The sequence below is a fragment of the Oryzias latipes genome, chromosome 11 (genome assembly GCF_053564925.1).
Source record: "Oryzias latipes strain Hd-rR chromosome 11, Olatipes_Hd-rR_3.1".
Lineage (NCBI taxonomy): Eukaryota > Metazoa > Chordata > Actinopteri > Beloniformes > Adrianichthyidae > Oryzias > Oryzias latipes.
Genome location: NC_136247.1, coordinates 13,842,832 through 13,866,385, shown reverse-complemented (window position 1 = coordinate 13,866,385; position 23,554 = coordinate 13,842,832). Strand labels below are relative to the sequence as shown.

At 36.6% G+C, this 23,554-nt stretch overlaps 1 protein-coding gene across 2 annotated transcripts; it reads left to right on the top strand.

The window, feature by feature from the left end:
- On the top strand, window positions 1-22,801 carry eno2 (enolase 2). Of its 2 annotated transcripts, XM_078954872.1 has the most exons (14): window positions 201-324; window positions 418-535; window positions 10,835-10,920; window positions 11,274-11,369; window positions 12,238-12,296; window positions 13,191-13,260; window positions 14,425-14,558; window positions 14,715-14,806; window positions 14,895-15,025; window positions 15,282-15,479; window positions 16,695-16,896; window positions 19,321-19,429; window positions 20,154-20,212; window positions 21,942-22,801. In XM_078954872.1, exons 3-14 carry the CDS (start codon window positions 10,836-10,838, stop codon window positions 22,009-22,011), a joined length of 1,305 nt encoding a protein of 434 aa, XP_078810998.1. In that variant the 5' UTR covers window positions 201-324; window positions 418-535; window position 10,835; the 3' UTR covers window positions 22,012-22,801. The 2 variants fall into 2 exon arrangements, with proteins under 2 accessions (XP_004074102.1, XP_078810998.1); XM_004074054.5 differs by lacking the exon at window positions 418-535 and having other exon boundaries at window positions 1-324.
- Window positions 22,802-23,554: the final 753 nt, after the last annotated feature.

Sequence of the window (23,554 nt, the reverse complement as noted above, 5' to 3'; positions counted from 1 at the left end):
ACTGCAGCACTGGAGAAAGGCAGGGAGGCTCCGGGAGCTCGAGCCGGTCCTCCCTTCCTTTGCCATCACCTCCGCATCGGCGCTCCTGAGCTCCATCCTTATTTTTTTCCTCCAAACCCATTGTCCATCTTCTCTCTTTTAATTACCCTCCTTTTCCTCTCTCCATCTCCCCTCTGAGTCATCTCCCCTCCCCCCCCCCTCTGTCACACATCTCACTACTCCTCCTCCCCTCTTGTTTTTCTCCCCTCTGCTCCGCTTCTCCAGTATTTTCCTGGTCGCTGTGAAGGCAGAACACACATACACACACACACACACAGGCGGCAGGTAAGACAGGAAATCCTCTCCTCTTATTTTCATCTCTCCTGAATTTCTCTTGTTTTGTTTTTTCTCTCTATGGTTGGTTCCTGCTCGATGCAGACAGGGTGCAGGAGGATGCAGTCTGAGTGTGTGGCTGAGAGATGCTGTAGATGTTGCTGTCTCTGCATCATGAAGCCTCATGCATGTTGGAAAATGGCTGTCAAAGGCATTTATGAAGGTGAAAAGAGACATGAGAGCTGCATGTGTGTGCTTCCACTGCAGATGAACTGTCTATCACTTTTAAGTGTCCGTGTGGGGTGTGTATGTGGCTGAGCTGACAGAGATGAGTGCATCTTTGCAGCAATGTGTGTTACAATGGTCTCTTTTGTGAGACGTGTGTAAAATGTCTGGTTATGTGGAATGTGAGGCTAAAATTGTATTGATATGAAATATGTTTTGACTCAATGGTCTGGTTAGTGGGATCTTGTTAATGTGACTCATGAAGCCTTTATCTCGTCATTTATCTCATATCTCGCATTTGCTCAGAAGAGAATCAACTAAAATAAACAAAGTGGTAGTAAACAGTTCTACCTCAAAGAATTAATCAGTTAAGGCATGGTGGTGGAGAGGTGATGAAATGGGCTTGCAGGATTTGGCATCTATCAATTAATATGCAACTGCAAATTCCTGTATTCTAGAGCTGCAAGGAACTATTCTAAATGTCACATAATCTATTGATCATTTGATTTGTTTTGTTAATGATTTATTGTGCAGAATCTGTTTAGCGACTGTTACTTTGTGATCAAAATGTTTGGTCCAGTATTTAAATAATGCTCTTCAAATATAATAAAATCATGTCCTTTATATTCCATAGTTTATTTTTAAATTATTTAAGTGTTTTTTTCTGCATAATCATCATATTTATGGCTCATGACAAAAAACATTTATGTGACAGTCAACCTTTACAGCTGACATGCGAGTGAAACTGAGTTGGAGATTTCGCTGAGCTTTTGAAAGTATGCTGTAACTTAATTTGGCCACCAGATGACTCCTTTTCAGAACACAGTGTCAAACTGCAGTCATCAAGGACCAATGTCCTGTGTGTTTTTATTTTATCTTATTATTGCAGTTTCCTATTTGTGAAACTAACTTGATTGTAGCAGGTAGGGTTAAGAAATTAAAAAGAACCGTCAGCCCTCCAGGGCGTGAGATTGGCCTGAAAATGTTGTTGCTTTTTCTGTTCGTACCAACACTACACACAAAGACATCCCTTTTTGAGCCCTGCTTCCTGTGACGTTGTGGTCTTTCAAAATAAAAAATGTGAATTTTTTGTTGTATTTTTGTTTATACATCAGACAGAGTGTGTGATCCTGAGTGTGATCAAAAATCCTCAGTGCCAAGTCAATTGTGTTCATGTTTGATCTCCATCTTTGGCTTGCTGTGCGATGCTTTTAAGCTGAGGCTACGTGTTTTATGTGCACACAAAACTGGCTCCACACATATGAGAGACTGCTCCGCATTCTGTGTGCTTTCCATGCCTTCTGTTTCCTGCCTTCCTCCTCTCTTCTCCAGTTGGTCATTTAATTATTTATCTTCATCACTTCATCTCTGCTTCATCCATTCGCTCTCTGCTTTGTCCTTCATCACTCCCTCCCTCTCTCCTTCCTCTCGGCCATTCTCTCTATCGCTCTTCATTTAGCCAAAGCCAAGTACCATCATTCATTTCTGCTTGCATCCATCTTTTTCCTGCAAATATTGTGAATTCATGCATTTAAAAGTTTAAAGAAATGGTCACTTTTTCTGTTACTGTCATGCTAACAGGAACACTTCATTATGGTTTCATTCTACTTCTTTAATGGATTCGTGCCTTTTGTAAAGGCTGTAAAGTAATCATGAAGTGTCAATTGTCCTGCAACAGGTGGAACTCGTGTTGAGGCAGTTCCCTTCTGATACATCACTGCATGATACCAGATAATGTTAATTTGACAACATTTGGAACATTCAACCACTAAACATTTTAATCTGTGTGTCTAATGTGGTGAAGTAAGGGGCTAAAGGCACATGTAGATATGTGATAGTTATAGGTCTCCGTCAGTGTTTTTCAGGGAAAATACTGCCCACAAATGAGAAGCTGTTGTAAGATTTTGAGTGGGTTTGGTTCCCTCAAGCGTGCAATAAAACCAAAAGTTATTGAAGGAGCAAAAATTTTAACGTTCCCTGTCCAATTTGCTGTACCTTGTGAAAACACCACTAAAATCTCAATATTTAATTTTGATGTTTAAAAACCCACTCCAATGAAATCGTGTTTTTGGTGTTTTTAATGTGTTTTTTTTTTCTCATGGTTGAGGACATATAAAGGAAAATGAAATGAAATGTGCCTTTCTAAGTATTTCTTTTTCAGACTCTTGTGAATCAGGAGTAGATGAAGAAAGGCAGTTGGAAGAAGCTTGTAGCAGTCACGTACAGTGAGTGGGACTGGTGGGCCGTAAGCTCCCTGCTCTGCTCCATTCTGATGCATGCAGTTGCAGACAAAGAGATCCATGGATGTCTTTGGTTTCCTCGTCTGAGCTGGCACATGGCTCAAAACTGGACAGCTGGTGAACAACTGGCACTCTGCAGAAACTGTCCTAAAATTTTCTAAAAAGCGACACAGGTATTTGATTTTATTTGATTTTTTTTGGCTAAAAACGAAATTTTACACGATTTAAAAATAGATTTTTACAATAATTTAAAAGATGACTGGATCGCGAAATCTTCATATGAACATACATAATAAAATATAGTCAGACAGAGAGGTGCATTATGGTGTACAAACCTTTGATATATGTTAAAAGACAAGATTTAAAAGTAGGCAGGGAAAAAAAGTCAAGGTGAGGAAAGAGATCAAAGCATTTTGCCAAAATACAAATAAGACAAAATGTACTAGATTTAACAGTTGAAATACGAGATATGGAACATGGAATAAAACAGCTTGTTGTGTGGTTTGCTATGACACAAAAGTTCACTATAGCCTATTAGAAAGATGGAGTCAATCTTTTCTTTAAAAAAGTGAGATCAAATTGAACGTGGTAGTGTGATTCTCACTGACATATTGTTTTGCATTAAGTCCCTTTCGAACTCAATCAACGTCACACCAAAATCTTAACTTTGTTAATGTTGATCCAGTCAGAATTTCCTTCGAGAGAACAGAATTCATGGTTTCATCCATCTTAGTCCTGCAGCTGCAAAACAGCCACACATTATCATACTACCACCACCATGTTTGATTGTTAGTCTGATGTTTCATTTTCTGAAATGTTGCTTTAGTTCATGACCGATGCAACAAGGTGCACATCTTCCAGAAAGTTATTTTTCTACCTCTTCAGTCTGCTGATTTGTTTAAAAGTCTTGGAAATGTTTCAAATATTTTAGTTAAATGTGAGCAAGTCTTCTTTTCTTAGACTTCTTGGATGAGTCCTCAGTGTCGTCTTAGATTATTTTGTAATGGTCGATTTTTCCTGAAGCTTCTCTGTTGTTCCAACTCCTCTCTGTTTGTGAATAATAGTTCTCTGGTTTTCATAAACTCCAGAAAAGTTTTTGTAAGCCTGTTAGACTTTAATTTCCTGAAGGAAAAAGTCAACCTTTTTGCAAACAAACGTGTTCGCTTCACACAATCATGAACTCTCACTACAGGCTGTGAAAACACTTAGTTTTCAAACTGATGTTTGGTGGTGAGACTGAACTTAAAAGAGCACTTTATGGTTCTCAGCAGTAAACACAGGGCTATGCACATGTATGAGAAGTTAATCTTTTTACCAAATCTTACATTTTTATGAATGATCATTAATTGACGAATACTGGGACTTTGGTTTTCTGGTCACCTGGTTTTGTCACATCTTTTTGTGATGCTGCACAATAATTTAACAGCAGTTTATACCATGTATGTCCACCTCCTCAGGCCTCTTCTGTGCACAGTACTGTAATCTTTTGGTCGTAAATAAATTACAAAAGAACGGATGACTTTCTCTTCCAAATAATGTTTCCTAAAATAAGATTTCATTCTGGAATTTTATTGTGTAATTTGTATCACAATATTGAGTAAAAACTTTCCTCTAGATTTCCATGTCGTATTCCCGTCTCTTCCACTTTTATCATTTCTTTTCCAGTTGTGGTGTGCATTCTGCTGTGCACTGCAGTTACAGATAGGTGTGGCATGATGCGTTCATGGGTGTCCTCCCTCCCCATCCCTGCTGCTGATCCTGCTGTTCAGCTTACGTAATGCAAAGCAACGTGGCCAAACAGCACCGGCCCTGAGACACAGATGGAGCCAGCGAGGGAGAGAAGACAGTCGTTCAGGAGAGCTGAGATAATGCCTCTGAGGTGCTGACAGATGACGAAGAAGAAAAGCCTTGTGATGATTCTGCAGAAAGCTGGAGAGCTTCTTTATCCTCAGTGCGTGCTGATGAATCCCTGAGCTTTAGAGTTTTTCATGCTTTGGCAGATAAACTGTCATTTCAGACACAGAAGCAGAAACAATTTTGAAATTAAAATCGTGTTGTTTCTGTTTATGCTCCACCTCTGCAGTTCTGCAGGGGGGAGCTTAAAGTGAGTCCCAGTGTAGAAAATACAAACACAGATAAAATTTGTATGCACCAGCGGAGAAAACCACCCGCAAGTCAAATCCCCTCACTGCTGAGTCAGCAATTGTCCCTCTCTGATGCCAGCACCTTGTATAAAAACTTCATACACATTCTGAAGACCGCTTTGACCTTTGTTTGTGTTGTTGCTTCTCCACACAGGAGCGGCCTTTGGGTGACATCATTCAGGATAAAAAAAAAAAAAAAGGTGGAAATATTCCTGCATTTCCATAAAAGATTCTTGTCCTCCATGACAAAGCACTGCTGAGCAAAGCAGCCAGAGGACAATAATGCACTTCTTCTGCATCACATCATTGGTGGGATTTATGTTCCTATGGGGACATGAATAAATATGTATGGCTTGATATTTTCAGCATTGCATTTGCATTCAGGCTTTGTCAGAATGAACACAAAAGAAATAACAGATGAAAACGGCAAAAATAGATTTTGTGGAGTAGAGATGAGACTTCAGCTTTGGTAATTTTCTAAACCTGATTTTCAGATCTTTGGTGGTGACTTGAGTCAATTCTGACTTCTCTAAAAGATAGAGAAAGATTGTTGTATTTGTGAATTTAATTTCTTGTGAAATCCAAGTGAAGACCCTCATGGAGGCTTTTCTAAAACCATCTGCTGTTTTTATGGCTCATACAATGTATTTAGCTTTGAGTTTAGACTCAGTCTGCTCCTATTGATAAAATGTATCTGTGTTTACAACAGATACATTTGTTGGTTTGTTTGTTTATTCTGGTTTAAGAATTGACTTTATTTCTTTTAGTTTTTTTGGGATTGTATTCTTATTCCATTTTTTTCCAAGTAAACAGAGCGTCTGTAACAACCATTGCACCCATTGGCCAGAACTCCTTAGGATGCAGGTTAAGCAAGTTTCAAAAGAGAATCACGGTGGTTTTAGGTGCTGCACTTATTGCCTGCTTAAACACATCATGAGCATTTGTCTTTTTCTTCATCAGAACTTCCTCCATTGCTTAATGGATGCTATACCTTTTTGTGTATTTTTTTCTCCTGATTATGCACTACAGTTAAGGAGCTCAAACCCCAACTCCTCCATCTTTCTGCTAAACATGGAAAATAGCACTGCACACTTTTTGTTTTCATGACTCACGACATTTTTTAAATTTTTGATTTGAAATGGTTCATTTCACGCAATCAAGTAAGAATAATACACAAAAACAAAACAATCAGCTTGAAAAGGGAGTAGAAGGAAGCGAATTTACATAATCCTACCCCTGTTATACCGTAACCATTTTATTACATTATTTATTATTATCCGGTTCATAACTTTTATTAGACAGAATTAAGAATCCTGAAGTATCAATAAAGCACATGATGAAGATGAATTACTTAATTATTATGTAAGAAAAATATATGACTATTTTAGAAATCAACAAAGCAAATACAGATCAGTTATCTAAAATATATGCAGATTATATTCATTAGAAAAATCATGTACATGATTAAAAATTAATACCATATCAGTAAAATAGACATAACACTGTTTCAAAAATCTTCCGATTAAAAATTGATCAAGTATCAAAAGTTAAAAATATGTGCAAATTATGTTTCAATAGGAAAAATCATGAGTCAATTTTTGGAGCAAGTGAAGTAATATCATTAGAAATCAATCATTTTAACCATCTTCCATTTATGATCACGCATTTTTAATCTTTATTTTCTTTTTCTTTTTTCTTTTTTTAACATATGGTAGTGCTGTGAAACAGAATAAAATAATATAAGATACACTTCTATTTAATCCCAACTTCAGCAGCTTGTCTGTTCCATAGGGTTAATGAGGTTTGGACTGGAGCAAGACCTAAAGCCGTTCATATTCACATCATAAGCAAACAGAAGCGTCCTGAGCTTGTTTGGAAGTGGCAGAGCTTGGTCTACATGTTTGGTCGAGACCAGAGTTTGCAAGTAGAAGTTTACACCTTCTCACTTGGTTTGGACTAACACTGCAAACACTTTGGTCCTTTTTCAACTGAATCAAACTAAGTTGGTGTGTTAGCTTCTTTAGTAATTTCATTTCTCTTTCATGTTGGGAAACTACAAGTGGGGCACTGGCTACAAGGCCAAAAGAGCCACATATGTTGATCTTTTAAAAATGTTGTTTATTAATGCCTTATTTGTAGATGTTACCTTAATTTTTCTGATGCACCAAAGAACAGCGTGAACCCTTTTCTTTGATGCTTCATTCTCATGTCTGTGCTTTTTAAAAAACAACTACAGCAGCTGCTTTCTGCAAGCTCCAGCAGCCAAATTTAGCTCACAGATCTCTAAAGCTGAGCTTTTCACCAGCAAATGTGGTTGATTTTTTTTTTGGACAAAATGTTCTCATTTGTTGGTAAAACATAATTGACTTTTCTTTTTTTATAGAACGTGTTAAAGGGAAAGGGCTTAAAAAGTGCCAGAAAATGTTTATTAGTGATGTATAGAGAAGAGAGAAGTTACTCCCAGGCTGGATGGGGCCTACTTGCTGACCATTTGAAAACCCTCACCATAAAGTATTCATATTGAAGGGAGACCTGAACATCATAAAAGCCCCTTCTCTGTACACTGCTGCAGTTACAATGCTGTATGCTTTGAATATCAATGGAAAGTAAAAGAGGAAATTGAGGAGGTGGACTTTAATCTAAGTTACATGTAGGATAGAGCTTTCAATTCATGCAAGTTAATAATATCATGGTGCTGTGGAAATGAGACACTTCAAAGAGAATGAATTCCTTTTTAATCGAGGCAGTTCTGTCTGTCACATGAAGAGCAGCTTATTTCATGTTGCTTATACAAGGTTTATATGAAAATTAAATGTAAAGTAAAAAGAAGATTTAAGGCAAAAAAAACAGAGAGAGAAAAGACAGGAGGTCCTCTGTGACGCCTCAATCTCTCTGTTTGTTCTTTTTTTTGTCTGGGTTTCAAAATCAAAGTATAATTCAGTCAAAGGCATTCTAAATAATCCAAAGAATAACAATCATGTACTGTATATTTAGTAGTTGCTCCACATGTACATAAAAGTTTTATTTTGATCTAAAAATGTTTTACACTCAGGGGAAGTTTATTTCAAAGAAAAAAGTTGATGTTAATGTGGAGAACAGAGAAATAATTCATGCTTACATAAACCTAATTAGAACTTTAATCACACAAACACAATTTTAGTGTCTCATGAACTATTTAATAAACAATTAACAGAACTTTCAATGAGATAAAAATGTTTTTAAAAGAAAGCAGGAAACAGTTGTAGAAATGTAGCAGTTGTTATGTGAACTTATACTACCGGTAAATCAGGAAATGATTATGTTGAAGCTATTTTCTAAATTAACTTTCTAAGTTAATTTTGAGATGAGATTTGTCTGGTAGCTAGTTTAATCTAAAATGTTGTGTCTTAGTAAAACATATATTGTATAAGAGTCCATTTAAGTAGCTAAAATGAGACATATATGTGTCTTTATGGTTTATGCAGACAGCAGCTACCTAATTTTACTTGATTACTTGATTGTTTATTTGGATTGTTTTTATGTAAAGCCCTTTAGTTTCCATAGAATTTTGGTAATTCCCATCTAAATACACTCTGATCAGAAAAATTCTGTATTTTTATCATTATAAGGGCAAATCACCACTTTACCAATTTAACATCCAAAACTCCCAATCCATGTCCCCGCTGCCCATTCCACCAGGAAGTTACTGCTGTACAGCAAACGACCAAAACAAAGATGTTCACGACATGGTATCAAAAAGTTTTAGGATTTTTATTGATTTGTTTCTATAATTAGTTATTTTGATTTGATTGGAGCTCAATTGTGTACATGTTGTTTTTTTTTATTGGCTTGTAGGTTACCCAAGAGTGCTCCAAACTTTACTTCATCCCGCCGAACTGCCATTATTGGAACATTGTTGAAGTGGGTGGACCATGCAGACTATATGTTTATATTTGCTGAACAGTTAGAATATGTTACACTGAAATGAATGGGGTCTGACTTATGACATAATATAGTGGTTTCCTGGAAAGCTGACCTAGCTTCACATTGGTTGTCTCTTGACATCAGGATGAGCAGCAGATTAAATAGAAACTTGGTTAGATCAGAAGCTATTTTACATGTTAAATATATAATAAATATTTAAAGCAAAGAAAAATCTCATTGTATTATGTTGAATGAACTGGTCGCCTGGTTGGGACTTGCTGTCTGAATGTAACTTGAACTGACTTCAAAATGAATTTAAGTGGATTCCAGCTGAAGCTTCCAGCTACAAATTTATTTAAAACAATAATACATTGTAACTTGTTTTCTAAATGCTCACATAATGATAACGGCTATTCGTGACATTAGCCAGATGTGAGAGATCCCTTCTAATTCATGAGGATGCATACGCACGATGCTGTTGGGATGGTGAACGCTTTGAATTTTTTGGACTGTCTTAAATTTAACACAATGTTCTCAGGGCATATTGTTGCTATTCTGTCATATTTTTTAAAAACTAATAGTGTTAGCACCCAGAGGCGCCTTCTTCCTGCATTAGTGCCGCAGGAGTTTCCACGATGTCTCTTCAGGGAAATTAGGAGAAGCAAAAGTAAACAGCTTCAGTGGAAACTTCCCATATTCCTCAAGGCTTACATACTCCCAGCATAAAAAGAAGGCAGGATTTTACATGAACAACTTTTCTTTTCACTTTGCTGTTGTTTTGTCGGGAAGCAATAATTTCTTATTTGATCTTGTTTATTTATGTCACTTAATTTGTCCGTCAGTATCCCAGGATATGGAGGAGATTATTAGTTGACTGAGATGGATTCAACTCTAACAAAGCTGGTATCAATATTCTTAATTCAGCTGATAAATCCTGCTTTAATTGACTTTTTTTTTTCAAACAAACTTTCACAAAATAGTTGGTGACTTTTCATACTCCTGAATTAGTTTATGGTGCCAAAGTGCTTGGAAAATTGTCTGTGAAGGTTCTGCGTCAAGCTGGTAGTGTTGCTACAGATTCTGTGCTTCGGGGCAACTGAATCTCAACGGCTGAACTAAAAGATGCTTTGCTGCTCTTCAAAGGAGAAAAGCAGCTGTTTGGATGAGTAGCATAATGACTTCTACATCAACTCTTAACTTCCCCAAAAAGGACAGAATCCAGAGGAGCTGAAATGTGAACAGAATTTGGGGGGGGGGGGGGGGGGGGGGGGGCACTTAATAGGTTTATTTCCTCTGGTTCCACCTAAGGCCTCAGCATTAGAAATCTCCTTTCATTCACACGTTCAGACACTGCTGCTGGCAGAGTTACCATTCAAGATGCTAACTTGATTAAGCACTATGGGGATCAGTGTCCAATTACACTTCAAAATAAATGGACCCGAATAGCAGGAATCACACCTGCAATATGAGGTTGACTGCTTTACTTCTGTGCCCCTGTTTTTTCAGATTGATGACCAAGAGATTTATAGAAACAAGGAGGAAAATCATTTTGGAAACAAGAAGTGTTCATGATAGATTAGAATATAAAGTGTTAGAAGTGATGCAGTATTTGTTATCTTGCTGCATTGTTTTTAGTCACAATTTAAAAAAAGAAAAAGAAAATGAAAAACAGGGCAGCGTGTGTAACATATTTAAACAACATTTAATATTGACACTGAGCATTTTAAATAGCTAAAGTAATATTTGAAAGGATTCTTGCCCATCTCACTTTATGTGTTATGTCAAATATAGCTTTCTTTTGATCAGTCATTTTCAAGTAAAAATACTAATATTTTTACTGTAATTCCCTGGATGTTTTTAAAAATGTATCCTCCTTTTGCCCTTGTTAAAAGTGAAACCTGACAATTTTGGGTATGCTTCTTCACGAGTTCGTCTTCCAGGTTTGCAATAAATGCACTTAGTGAATAGTTTTTGGGGAATTTGATTTTACTTTCCTTTTTGATCTCTCAGGATGTCGATCATCAGCATTGTTGCCAGGGAGATCCTGGACTCTCGGGGAAACCCCACAGTGGAAGTGGATCTTCGCACAGAAAAAGGTGACCTTCACTGAAGGGGGGGAAAAAGCTGCATGATTGCCACTATCTGGGGCATTTACTGATATCCATGATGTCAGAATGCTTAAAGAAAGATAAAAAAAAGTTTAACTGCAACCAAATGTGTTGTGTAAAATTAAACATCGGCCATTTCAAAATAAAAGTAAATTGTCTTAGGACAGCATGCAGAATCAATCAAACCATCAATTAGAAATAGAGAACACTGACTGAAAATAGCTGTTTTAAAAGCCTGAGGAATAGTAGGATGATGCGCATGGCAAAAAATATTTTCTAGTGAAGTTGCATCTTGATTTGAATATTTTCATTGCATTTATCATTTCATTTACATCTTTTAGGTTTATTTAGGGCTGCTGTGCCCAGTGGAGCATCTACAGGGATCTATGAGGCTTTGGAACTTCGAGATGGAGACAAAAGCCGCTACAGAGGCAAAGGTACGATGACAAAAAAAACATCTTAGCATTTATGATTTACAGGTGCAACAACAAAGCACTAATCACATTTAAGAACAAAGTTTATATCCTTGTCAGTGTAGGGCTAATTTTATATGACACTTAGGAAACCCAGTTTTTTTATTGTTTTTCCAAAGCTCAAATTCACACCAAGGTTGTTTCACAGCACTCAGAACCTTCTTGAGAAGAAGAAATGTGGTAGTTGAACATGTCCTAGGGAGCTCTTCAACATCTTTTAACTATTTCTTTGTAAAAACCAGACAGAGATTGTTTTAATTTTGAGCCTCTTAAATAGAAACAGACTGTTTTTCTGCATAGAAAAAAAACACTTCTTTATATGACTATTTTTCCAATCAAAAACCTGTTATTTGGTGTGCAATTAAATTTATTTGAGATAACTTGAAATGTCACAGTATATTAGAACTTTGTGAAGAGAAAAATACAGTTAATGTAAAAGCTACTATTGGACAGGGTTGTTTCAGCAAACCTCATATTTCCCCATCAGCTCGATTTTAATAGGTGGCTCATGAAAGCTTCAACTGCTAATATTATTCAATCTTTTGCTTTTTAAAGTCATTTAATATGTGCTTTTGCTGTGAAACTGTTTAACTCTTTCACGGTGGAGAAGTAAATTTTTACTCAATAAAGAAAAACTTGTTACTCTATTTTGTACATTGTTTTCGTTAAACCAAAATCCTTTTTTTTTTTATACAGTTTAACAAATACAGCCAAAAAGGCCCAAAATATTATTATATCCCCTCATCAGGTTTTATTGTTGGTATATGAAAGCAGAGTTTGACTGTAGTGGTGCTCGTTTTAACCTGACTTTCTGACTTTTTGTCTATTTTAGGGGTTTTGAAGGCAGTTGGTCACGTTAATGACACTTTGGCTCCAGCCCTCATAGAATCTGTAAGTCACAAAAAATGTATAGACATTTTTTCATTTTTAAATCCATGCATGATCATTAAACAAATGAATTAATCTCATACTGATGAATTTGATTTGTGCAAACATGTCATTACACACATTTTTGCCTGGTCAAAATGTTAATTATTGTCACTTTTAGAGGATTGATAAGAAAGATGGTGAGGAAAGTATGAATAAAAGGAAAAGTGATTGAATTGTATGTTAAGATTCTAACATACAATAGAAAGAAATGTTAAGCATGATATGAGGTCAAAGAAGAAGTTCGCAGCATGTCACAGTGAGCCATTTCTGCTGGGTCTTATCCCACATTACAGTCGGACTGTGATATCTGGTAAACCCCTTGAAAGAGTTTAAGTATTAGTCCCCTATGGATCTCCCACTACCAATATAAACAAAGAGTATTTCCTACTTTGAAGTTTTTAAATATTTCATCCAATCATTAAAAGAAAAGCATGCCAGAGCCCCACATGTTTTCTTTGTAAGCGTATAACTGAAACAAATGACAATCACAAAAACAAATGTTTTTTATTCAACCAGAAAAGGCTTACCGTAATAATTGATAATTGTGAAAAAATTTCATTTCAAAGTAGGGCTTTAAAAAGGAAAAAAAAAACTTATTGTTTATACTCACACTACTTTCAATAATCACATGTCTTTATTGTGAAAAACCCACAGCATCTTTGTTTTTTGTGACGAGCTTGTTTTTCTTCTTTTGAGAAAGTGTCTTCCTGTGCCTTGTTTTGGTTGACTTTTTTTTCAAGCATACATTTTCCTGTAGATTTGTGGTACTGCACGTCTGCATCCATCTGCATTTTTTTAAATGAATCAAAGGCCAGTTTACTTTAGCATAAGGAGGTAATTTGCATGTTTCTGCAGGGCATCAGCGTGGTGGAGCAGGAGCAGCTGGACAACATGATGATTGAGATGGACGGCACAGAACACAAATGTGAGTCGACACATTACAATAAGGACTAATGCTGCGTCATCAGTTTACCAGCTGGCTGCAAATCTCTGCAGTCGAGCTGCTCACTCAGATAAGAACAAAAAAAAGTTTTTTGTTTTTTTTTAGCAAGGGCTTATTTGTCACTGACTGCTTTGGAGAGCATAAAAGCAGATGAGAACATGACAGATTACAGAGATTATTTCACAACCAACGTGATCTTACAGCTTTGACAAACAAATGAGCTGCTGATTAATGCAACTCTGTAAATACATCAACTAATTATTTCAGGCAGGGAGTAAACAGCCGTGAAAGTGATGTCATTTTTACAAGCTAGAATAAATGAAAGATTTAGGCGTTTAATAGGTTATTTGCCTATTTCCTTTTAAATAAAGGAAAGCAATTTTTAGATTAAATTTCCTGTTCCACAACCTGCATTTGGTTTATGATAAACCAGATATTTCATGTGTGAATGGTTGACATATTTTGGCCAAGAGCGAGACCTTTTTCTGTTTTGATTTCATGGAAATACTATGAATGAATATTTCCACACAACATTTTTGTCTGAACATCACTTGAAATATAACTTATTGCACTCTTCATCTAACCACGTTGGACAAAAAAGTACATTGAAAAAACTCGCCAAGGAAAAAATGAAAACCACAAGAAGAAAGTTTTCAGTGGCTCTTAATTTTGGGTTCACAGTTCATTGTTTATATTTGCAAATATTTATTTTTCATCTTCTTGGAAGGATTGTAGCTCAAGGTAAAATCCATGCAACCTCTCTAGAGATTTGAACTGATCATAAAAAAATGTAAACTGACAAGCTGAAGTCTGACGGAGCTTCTTCCTGTCACATCCTCAGCAGCACCTAGGATTCAGCTTCCAGACTGCAATTGTCCTCCTGAACAAATTCTATTGCTAACCACAAAAAAAAAACGCAATCCCAGAACCCAGCTGCATACACAAATACCTTTAATTTACACTTCCTTTTTCCTCTTGTGTAAAAAAAAAAGTACATTTTATTCTGCTTTTGTTTGATGTTTAGTTTACTTTTCTTTTTAAATTACACTGAAAATAAAATTAGTGTGAAAGAAGCCTGGATTTTAATGGGACAGATCCTTTGAAACCAGTCGTTCTAATTTTTTGGTCCTGCTGCTTGTTATACAGCTAAATTTGGAGCCAACGCCATCCTGGGAGTGTCTCTGGCCATCTGTAAGGCCGGCGCAGCGGAGAAGGACATCCCTCTGTACCGCCACATAGCTGACCTGGCAGGAAACACAGAGCTGGTGCTGCCGGTTCCTGTAAGACTCAAAATCATCACATCGTTATGGGATGTGTTTGGAAAATATGTCTTCCTTTAGGGTCTCTGAAGACTTAGAACTGTTTTGTCAGTATGAGCGTATTCATGTGTAAATGACAGTTTGATGATGTTTTATCTCATATTCTTCTGTCTTCAGGCGTTTAATGTGATTAACGGAGGATCTCATGCTGGAAACAAACTGGCAATGCAGGAGTTCATGGTTCTGCCTGTTGGGGCTGAATCTTTTAAGTAGGAAAAACTTATTTAGTGGGTTATTTTACCAGTTAAAGAAACAATGTACATGATTTAATAGTTTTGTCATTTTTTTTCTACTCAGGGAGGCCCTGAGGATAGGATCTGAGCTGTACCACACACTGAAGGGGGTCATTCAGGACAAATACGGGCAGGATGCCACCAACGTGGGAGATGAGGGGGGATTTGCCCCCAACATTCTGGAAAACAGTGAAGGTGAGAAATAAATGATGATTTTTTTGGCTTTGTTAGCCTATAAGCTATTCCAAACGTCAATCATCCCTGTTAATCTCACAGCAAAGAAAGCAGGAGCTTTTTATTCTTGACTATTTCTGGTTTGCACAAGGAGGAATCACCAAAAAGGGAATTATAAATTTCAGATTAACACCTTACAGTTAAAAATTGTCTGCTGGCTTCTTTAAAAATATAATTTCCTTTTCTTGTCTTCTGTCCTCTGCTCATCTCGGACCAGCTCTGGATCTGCTGCAGACAGCCATAGAGAAGGCAGGTTTCACGGACAAAGTGGTGGTGGGGATGGATGTGGCGGCCTCAGAGTTTTACCGTGACGGCAAATACGACCTGGACTTTAAATCCCCACCTGATCCACAGAGACACATCACTGCAGAAGAGCTGGCAGACATCTACCAGAGCTTCGTCAACAACTACACAGGTGCAACTTTCTTCAATTCAATTCTATTCAATTCTATTCTATTCTATTCTATCCTATTCTATTCTATTCTATTCTATTCTATTCTATTCTATTCTATTCTATTCTATTCTATTCTATTCTATTCTATTCTATTCTATTTAATTCAATTCAATTTAATTTAATTTAATTTAGTACAATTCAATTCAGTTAAACTTTATCTTAGAGGGGTAATTTCATTTAAGACACAGACAGTAGCTTATGAAAACATTAACATTGCATAGACACCTTAAAAAACAATGCCATAATTCCTCAACACGAAGAGAGGCACAAAAACACACATTCAGACATAAATAACAGAAAGTGGCATTAGTGTTCCCTTTCAATTAAATGGATCGCACTGATTGGACTGATTGTATGTCTTCTTTTTTCTTTTTCTGCTGGTGGTCAAAAATAGTTCTTGTCAAACTGTTGGCACAGTTTTAAAGATAATAACATTTAATGAAAACAAAAGCAGCACCAAAGTGTAAAATCCAGAAACCCAAAGTGCTGAAGTAGCCACACTGTATGTAATTCGGTCCTCAGAATCACAGATTTAAAGAATTTAAACACATTTTGTCAAATGTCAGACAATTCTTTGTGTCTTTTTGGTCAGAATCTATAACTTAATCCTAAACTGCGACTTTAACTGTGTGAAGTGGGTCCTGCCATTCTCTCCATGATATGAAATCTTGTTGTGTGTGGAGTCAGCTTGTTTGAAGAACTTTCCACTGGTCACAGAGTTTTATTTTATATTCATTTAGCTGGATTTTGTTAGTAGACTTTAGTAGAATTTACAAGGGCTTTGTGAAAACACTATTTTTAATGTGAAAATAGATCCTTATAATCTTTAGACTATAGGGACAAATCAGCTGCTGTTTAAACATTTTTTGACATATTGCAGCCATTGTAAAATGTATTTTCTATTAAACAGAAAGCATGCAATTATTGGTGTGAAGCCCTTTGAGACAACTGTGTTGTGATATTGGGCCATATAAATAAAATTGAATTAAGTTATTTTTAAAACCAATGATTTTTTTCATAAACGTGTTAAAATGAGATGTCTTATGATTCATTTTTTAATCAAGAACAATTAGGTTTATCTAAGCAGAATACATGTCTGATAAAAATGAGGTAACTTCTTTTCCATAACATGAGGAGACTCCTCAAAAAGTGTGACCTTTGCTTTCTTCATCTCAGTGGTGTCCATCGAGGATCCCTTCGACCAGGACGACTGGGAGGCTTGGTCCCGCCTCACAGCACAGGTGGGGATCCAGGTTGTTGGAGACGACCTGACAGTGACCAACCCCAAGAGGATAGAAAGAGCTGCCGAGGAGCGAGCCTGCAACTGCCTGCTGCTAAAAGTCAACCAAATCGGAACGGTGACGGAGGCCATTCAGGCGTATGTCCACTTAAAGTTCCCATCACTTCTTCATCATTAGCTCATATATAGCAGAAGCATTTGGAGTAGATTGTTTTTTCCACGATGATTAATTTATGAATGTTTTGTTTCTGGCATGAGTATTTACTGTTGTAAAGCAGTTTGTCTGCAACCTTGCAGTCATGATGGAGAAGAATAGTTATAGGCTGGAGAGGAAACAGGCTGAGAGATAAAAAGCTCACAGCAGAACTGGGGATTTACTGCATCCATCCTTTTATAATCTGCCTGCATCATTAATCAGAGGTGTTTAATTGCTCAGTTGACGAGTAATTGCAGGAACCTTGAAGAATCTGTGCACGTCTTAATTTTCAGGTTGTTAACATGTCGGATGATCAGAGGCCACAGATGAGTAACAACCTCTTTAATGCACTTGTCTAATGAAGAAGTTTATGACTGCAGCAGGGAAAGATCATTTCCAGACTCAGACAGCTTTGAGTTCATGTTTTCTTTCGCAAAAGAAAGAACCATAGATTACGCTTTGGTACTTTAGATTTAGAAAAGTACAAATAATGTCAGATAGTTGAGATTGAGCAACTGAAAGGACAGAAAACGGTATTCAGTTGACTCAGTCGTGTTTCCTTAGCAGACAGAAAGTCGCCGCTCCTATCAGGTCATCTAATGCTGATCTGATCATATTTGACTGATTACAGCAGGAATCTGTGGCGCCTGAGCTGATTCCTTCCGGTCTGAGGTGACTACAACAGCAAAGCAGTTTGCCAGCTTTCCATCCATTGATGCTGCCTATCTCTTCCTATCTCTGTCAGTTGTCCTCAAGCTGGAGGGTGATTTATAGACTTCATTATGCAGAGCGACTTTTATTAACCTGAAAATATGTGAACAACTTTAATGAAGTTAGATTAGTAGCTTCGGGAGTTACTCCTTAGTAAAGTGTTTTATTGGAGTGAACGGTTCTACATTTTCAAACCTAACTTTTGTTTATTTGCATTTTGCTCACATAAGCTCCACCTCTAGTGCTAATGTGAAAGTCTTGTCTCTCTTTGACTGCAGCACCATTTGCAAAGTGGATTAAAAAAATAAAATATAGTAGAAATAAGGCTTTTATGGGACTAAAATTTGCTGAATTGCTTAACGAGCATTAAAACATGGCTGAACAGTAATCATTTAGTCCTAAATACTCAGAAAACCGAGACACTTATTTTTGCCCCTGAACATAAAATCCCGTCCATCAGTCAACACCTTGGGTGTCTGAGCTCTTCTGTCCAGTCAAGCCTCAGAAATCTTGGGGTGTTGTTTGACAGGTCTATGTCCCTGGAAGGTCACTCAAAACAGATAGTGTAAAACTGTTTTATCATCTGAGGAATGTGGCAAAATTAAAAAGTATCTTGTCTCGATCAGACCTGGAAACAATTATCCATGCTTTTATTTCCTCTCGTTTAGCTTACTGCAACTCTCTTTTTACCTGTTTTAACAAACGTTCCCTAAACCGTCTTCAGCTTGTCCAAAACTCTGCAGCGAGGCTTTTAACAGGAACAAGTAAACGGACACACATCACTCCTCTCTTGTCTGCTTTACATTGGTTACCTGTCAATTTTCGAATTGATTTTAAAATTCTACTTTTAGTTTTTAAAGCCTTGCATGGTCAAGCTCCGACGTACTTATCTGACCTTTTAACCCCATACTCTTAGCCCCGATCATTGAGGTCTTCCAACCAGAATCTTTTAAGCGTTCCAAAAAACCCGCTATAAGATTAGAGGAGATCTGTCATTTGAAGCTGTTGCTCCTCGTCTTCGGAACTCCCTCCCATTGTCGTTGCGTCAGATCGATTCCGTTGAGTGTTTTAAATCTCAGGTCAAGACGTTTTTATTTAGGAGAGCTTTTAGTTGATTTAGTCCTAGTTTTACCACGTTTTACTGTGTTTTGTTTTACTACTTACTTTGTTGATATGATTTTCTGCTCTTTGTTAAGCACTTTGTGACTTGCTCTGAGAAAAGTGCTATAGAAATAAAGATATTCTATTCTATTCTATTCTATTCTATTCTATTCTATTCTATTCTATTCTATTCTATTCTATGGTTTAGTTTGGTTAAGTTTTCTTTTCTTTCTTTTCTTTTTTAGTTAATTTAAAACTAGGGGTAAACACTTATTGAATTATTATTTTTTGTCTTTTTAGACAAAAGTCATGTGCTGAATTTTACAACAACTGATTTAGACAAACTATGGTAAAATCAACTGAAATATTTTTAGTCAAGTTAATTTATATAAAATAAACAGAAGCTTATTCATTTCTGTGTAAACTTGTATTGACTTTAACTTTTTAGTGGCATACTATGAACAATCCTAACTTGTCTAGTATATAGTATATATACTAGTATACATCTAGTATATATATATATATATATATTAAGATATTTTGTGTTTTCTTAGATGTAAGCTGGCTCAGGCAAATGGTTGGGGGGTGATGGTCAGCCATCGCTCAGGGGAGACAGAGGACACCTTCATCGCTGACCTGGTCGTGGGACTGTGTACTGGACAGGTATACAATAAGAAAAATCATTCAGGAAACAAATCAGTTTTGGATAAGACTGGAATATTGGCATGCGTGGTGTCGCTTTGGTGGCCTTAAACCGCATTAAGCTGATCTCCATTTAGTTTAAACAAAGTCTAGGAAATATAAGTAAACTTTGATAAGTCTTGGCGAAAGCTAATACTGCCTGAAGACAAGAATTTAAATATGTAATGAATGCTGTGTGAACGTAAAAAAAGCTCACCTAAATTTGGGCTCAATCTGTATTTTCTCCTGCAAAATAAATTCTTTGAGGGTTTGGACTGAAAATTGGCTCAAATATTCTTAAATTTCTTGCAAAGTTGTGTCTCGATGTAGTGCCGCTCAGTAAGATCTACACATTTTCATTTTTTTAAAGAGGTTTTATAGTATTTAAGTAATGACAGACATAACTGTTAAACATTTTTGCAATTAAAATCATTCATGCTCTGTTTAAAAAAAAGTGTTTTTATTACTAAAAGCAGGACGATGTATTTGCAATCTGCTGAACCTTTCTAAGTCTATGCTCCTTAGTTAATTTAAATATAGTTTACAATTTTTAAAGTATATAAAACTATTTAATTCCGGAATAAAAATGATTAAATACAATTTCGTGTAAATTTCAATAGAAAATGACTTTAAGAACTTTGTTTATAATTCCAAGTTTCATACAGTTTTTTTTTATTCACTTGTATTCTGTTTAACTGTGTCACAGATTAAGACCGGCGCCCCCTGCAGATCTGAGCGGCTGGCCAAGTATAACCAGCTCATGAGGTGAGCGTTACAACAGCAGCACTGCAGGATTTCTGTACACCCGACCAAAGGAGCCATCAACATTTAATTTAATGGTTGTTTTTTTTTGTGTCAAAATGGAAAGAACACTAAGAACATTTTTCAAACTTTTAGAATTTTGTTTAATTCTTTTAACTTTTATTTTTTTAAGAAACAGGAGTCTTTAAGATCAATGGCAGTCCTAGTGTTAGGAGCCTGAGAAATACCTGAGGCGACAGCAGAAATGCTCTCACACCATGCGTCTTAGCCAGTCAGCTGCAGGGAGGAGGTGGAGGGGCCGGCCCGGTGGTGTAATCCCATTGGACCAATCAGGAGCACAGCACAGTGGAGAGACTTAGAAGGGCTTTAACAAGTGAGGCTTATTGATCAAACCATTAAAGAGTATGTGAACCCGTTACAGAGGGTTTGAACACCTTTACATCAATGTTATGTTGTTTAACATGAGCATTTTGAAATTCTAAACTGATGCAAATCAGGAAAACTTGATTTTTGTTGTGTGATGATACTGTTTGCCAGGATTATGAGCGCACAGCTTTATTTTTCAGCATTCCCCTCCCTTTTACTGCCTCTCATTGTACCTTCTCCATAAGAAGCTTTAGGTTTATTTGATCAGCTCACCGCACCCTTCTCTCTCCTTACTGCATGAAGACTGCACTCAGAGCCGTGTGGGGAAAAACACTGAGGAAAACAGTAATTGAGACCATCAATCACAAAAATAGAGGCTTTATTATTTAAAAGTAGACATGGAATCAGATCAATTCAAGCCCTCTTAAATTTCTTTGAAGTTTGTGTAACTTTTATGTAATAGAACAAACAGAAGAAGAAAGCTTGTCTTGCTTGAAGTTGTTGAACCACTTAAGGTCACCTGTTAGCAAAAATGATACTTCAAATCTATTAAATTAAAGAAAGCAAGAAAGCAACAACAAAAAGCATATCTACAAACACTTTAATGCCACAATACAACTCCATGTCAGAGCTCATATAAAAGATGATTACTAGCTTTTGTACGTAAGGGTTACAAACAAACCACAGGGAAGAACCTGCAGGAGTGACAGACCAACCAAAATAACAACAAGAAAACAACAAGGACTCCTCCAGGGGCTCATGGGAGAACCACAACAACATGGAAAAAAATGACTCAGTTAAAAACAAAAAAAAAGCACAAAGTCTCATGTTTGACAAAAACTTCAAAATTATCACCAAAACTTTTTAGCAAATTTTAAGTTTAAACATTAAAAAACAACAGGCGTTACTATTTGTACAAAACATAAAATCAGTTATGAAACGCAATAGCCGATTGGTAATCTCTGCCCTTAGACCCTCCTTCTCTATTTAATAAAATTAAAGTCCAAATTTCTGTTTCTGAGATCTTGCAAACTCGCAACAAACCATTTTTTTTTTCTAAGTTTGCCTTGATGGTTTTTTACCTAAATTATAAAATTATATCGCTTCATTAGGTGTTTTCAAAAACCATGAAGACTTTTAATAATGTCACCTGAAGCCAGAAACTGTTAGGATCTAACACAAAGCAAAGCAAAGAATTTATATTTTTAAGTAAAAATGCTTCATTAAGAGATTTGTAAAACTGGGCAGTAACTTTACCAACAAACTTTTTCTTCACCAGTTTATTTTCCTTTTTGAAAAAAAGAATAAATGGATTTAAAGTTAATTTGATCATCAGTGTTGATCCTCTTCTTTTCCTCCTCTGCAGGATTGAAGAGGAGCTGGGTGACCAGGCTCGCTTTGCTGGACATAACTTCAGGAACCCCAGTGCTCTGTGAAACTGACAGACGGATGCCTCATGCACGCATGCACACAAGCGCACACACAAACTGATGTAAACAACAACCGAGAAATGAGCCATGTACAAAGAAAGACCTTACAAATTCAGGAAAAAAAGAGCCAAGCCACATTAACGAATCAATTATGCACTGGACTGAAGGGACGGAGGTGATTCTATATGCACCCACATTTATAGAGTAGGCAGATGAAACACCTGACAATACATATAATGTATCTATAAGCCAGACGTGCACTGTTACTGTAGAATTAGTTCATGTACAGTTAAACCTGCCAAACGAAACATTTTGTTGTAAAAACAGAAATGAGCAGATAAGCTGTAGAATAAAGAGAAGCATGCAACTGGAGGAGAAAACACCAAACAAAAAACAGTGCAGATTCAGGGACCGAGCACACACAACACAACACAACACACAGCTTAACAGGAACACACACACACACCTGCACTCTGATCAACTTCACTCACTCACTCCCAGTCTCCTTTTTCTTCTCGTCGTCTGTTTCTCAGTTTCACTCCCCCTGTTTTCTCCTCGTCTCAATGTGATCCTGATTATTTGTCCTCCATGCTTGAAGACCTGCCTGTCTTGAAGTAGAAATGACTTAAACCCGAGTCCATGTGTTCCTTAACCCCCCCCAGGACTTTCCTCATGAGTGTCCATAGAATAGATGTGATGAAAACGAAGGGAAATATTAAAAAAAATTAAAAGAATGCCTGTCATTTAAATTAAACTGAAAATATGTGAAATAAAAAGATATTAATTTACAATTTCAGTCATTGACAGAAGAGTTGTGTTTTATTTTTCTTTCCCCATCATCCAAGTCAAGATGTTGTTTAATATCTGTTCAAATTTGAACATTTGCTACAGTTTATCATAGCATATAATAATCAAAATTCTGCAGATGATTAATGACAGAATAATAACAAATGGTCCATCATCAAATCACGCAAGGCCTCTCAGCTCCACAGTTAAGGGTACCAGTATCACTCAAATTATTAACTACCATCATGTAAAAAGGTTTTCAGAATCACATCATGTATTTTATGCAGTGCAAAAACTGTCAAGTGTGATCAAACATTGGGTAAAACATTAACTCAGAGCTCAAAAGATTATAGCAAGACCATAATGTATTCCATCTGAATTCACATGATTTGAATCTTGACATGCGCCCAAAGCAGCAAGAGACTGACGTTTGCTTGTGAGACTGGACACGGTTCAACCTGTGGGAGGCATAGATTTGATTCAGTAAAAAAGAATTATTATAAATTCTTCTTTGTGGGAACTTTATAGAAACAGATTTCCTTTCCAACATGGTACCAGAATACATAGACGGCCCATGAAGACGTTGATGAGAGTACTGAGTGAAAAAACGGCAAATTAAAGGTCCTCTCAACCATATCAAGCATGACAATGAAGATAACATCAGTGTCTGACCAGACAAATACGATTCAGGAAAAATGGTCAATCTTTACTTTTTAGACACTCTAAAACCTTTGAAAAGATTTGAAGCTCTTTAAGCTACAAA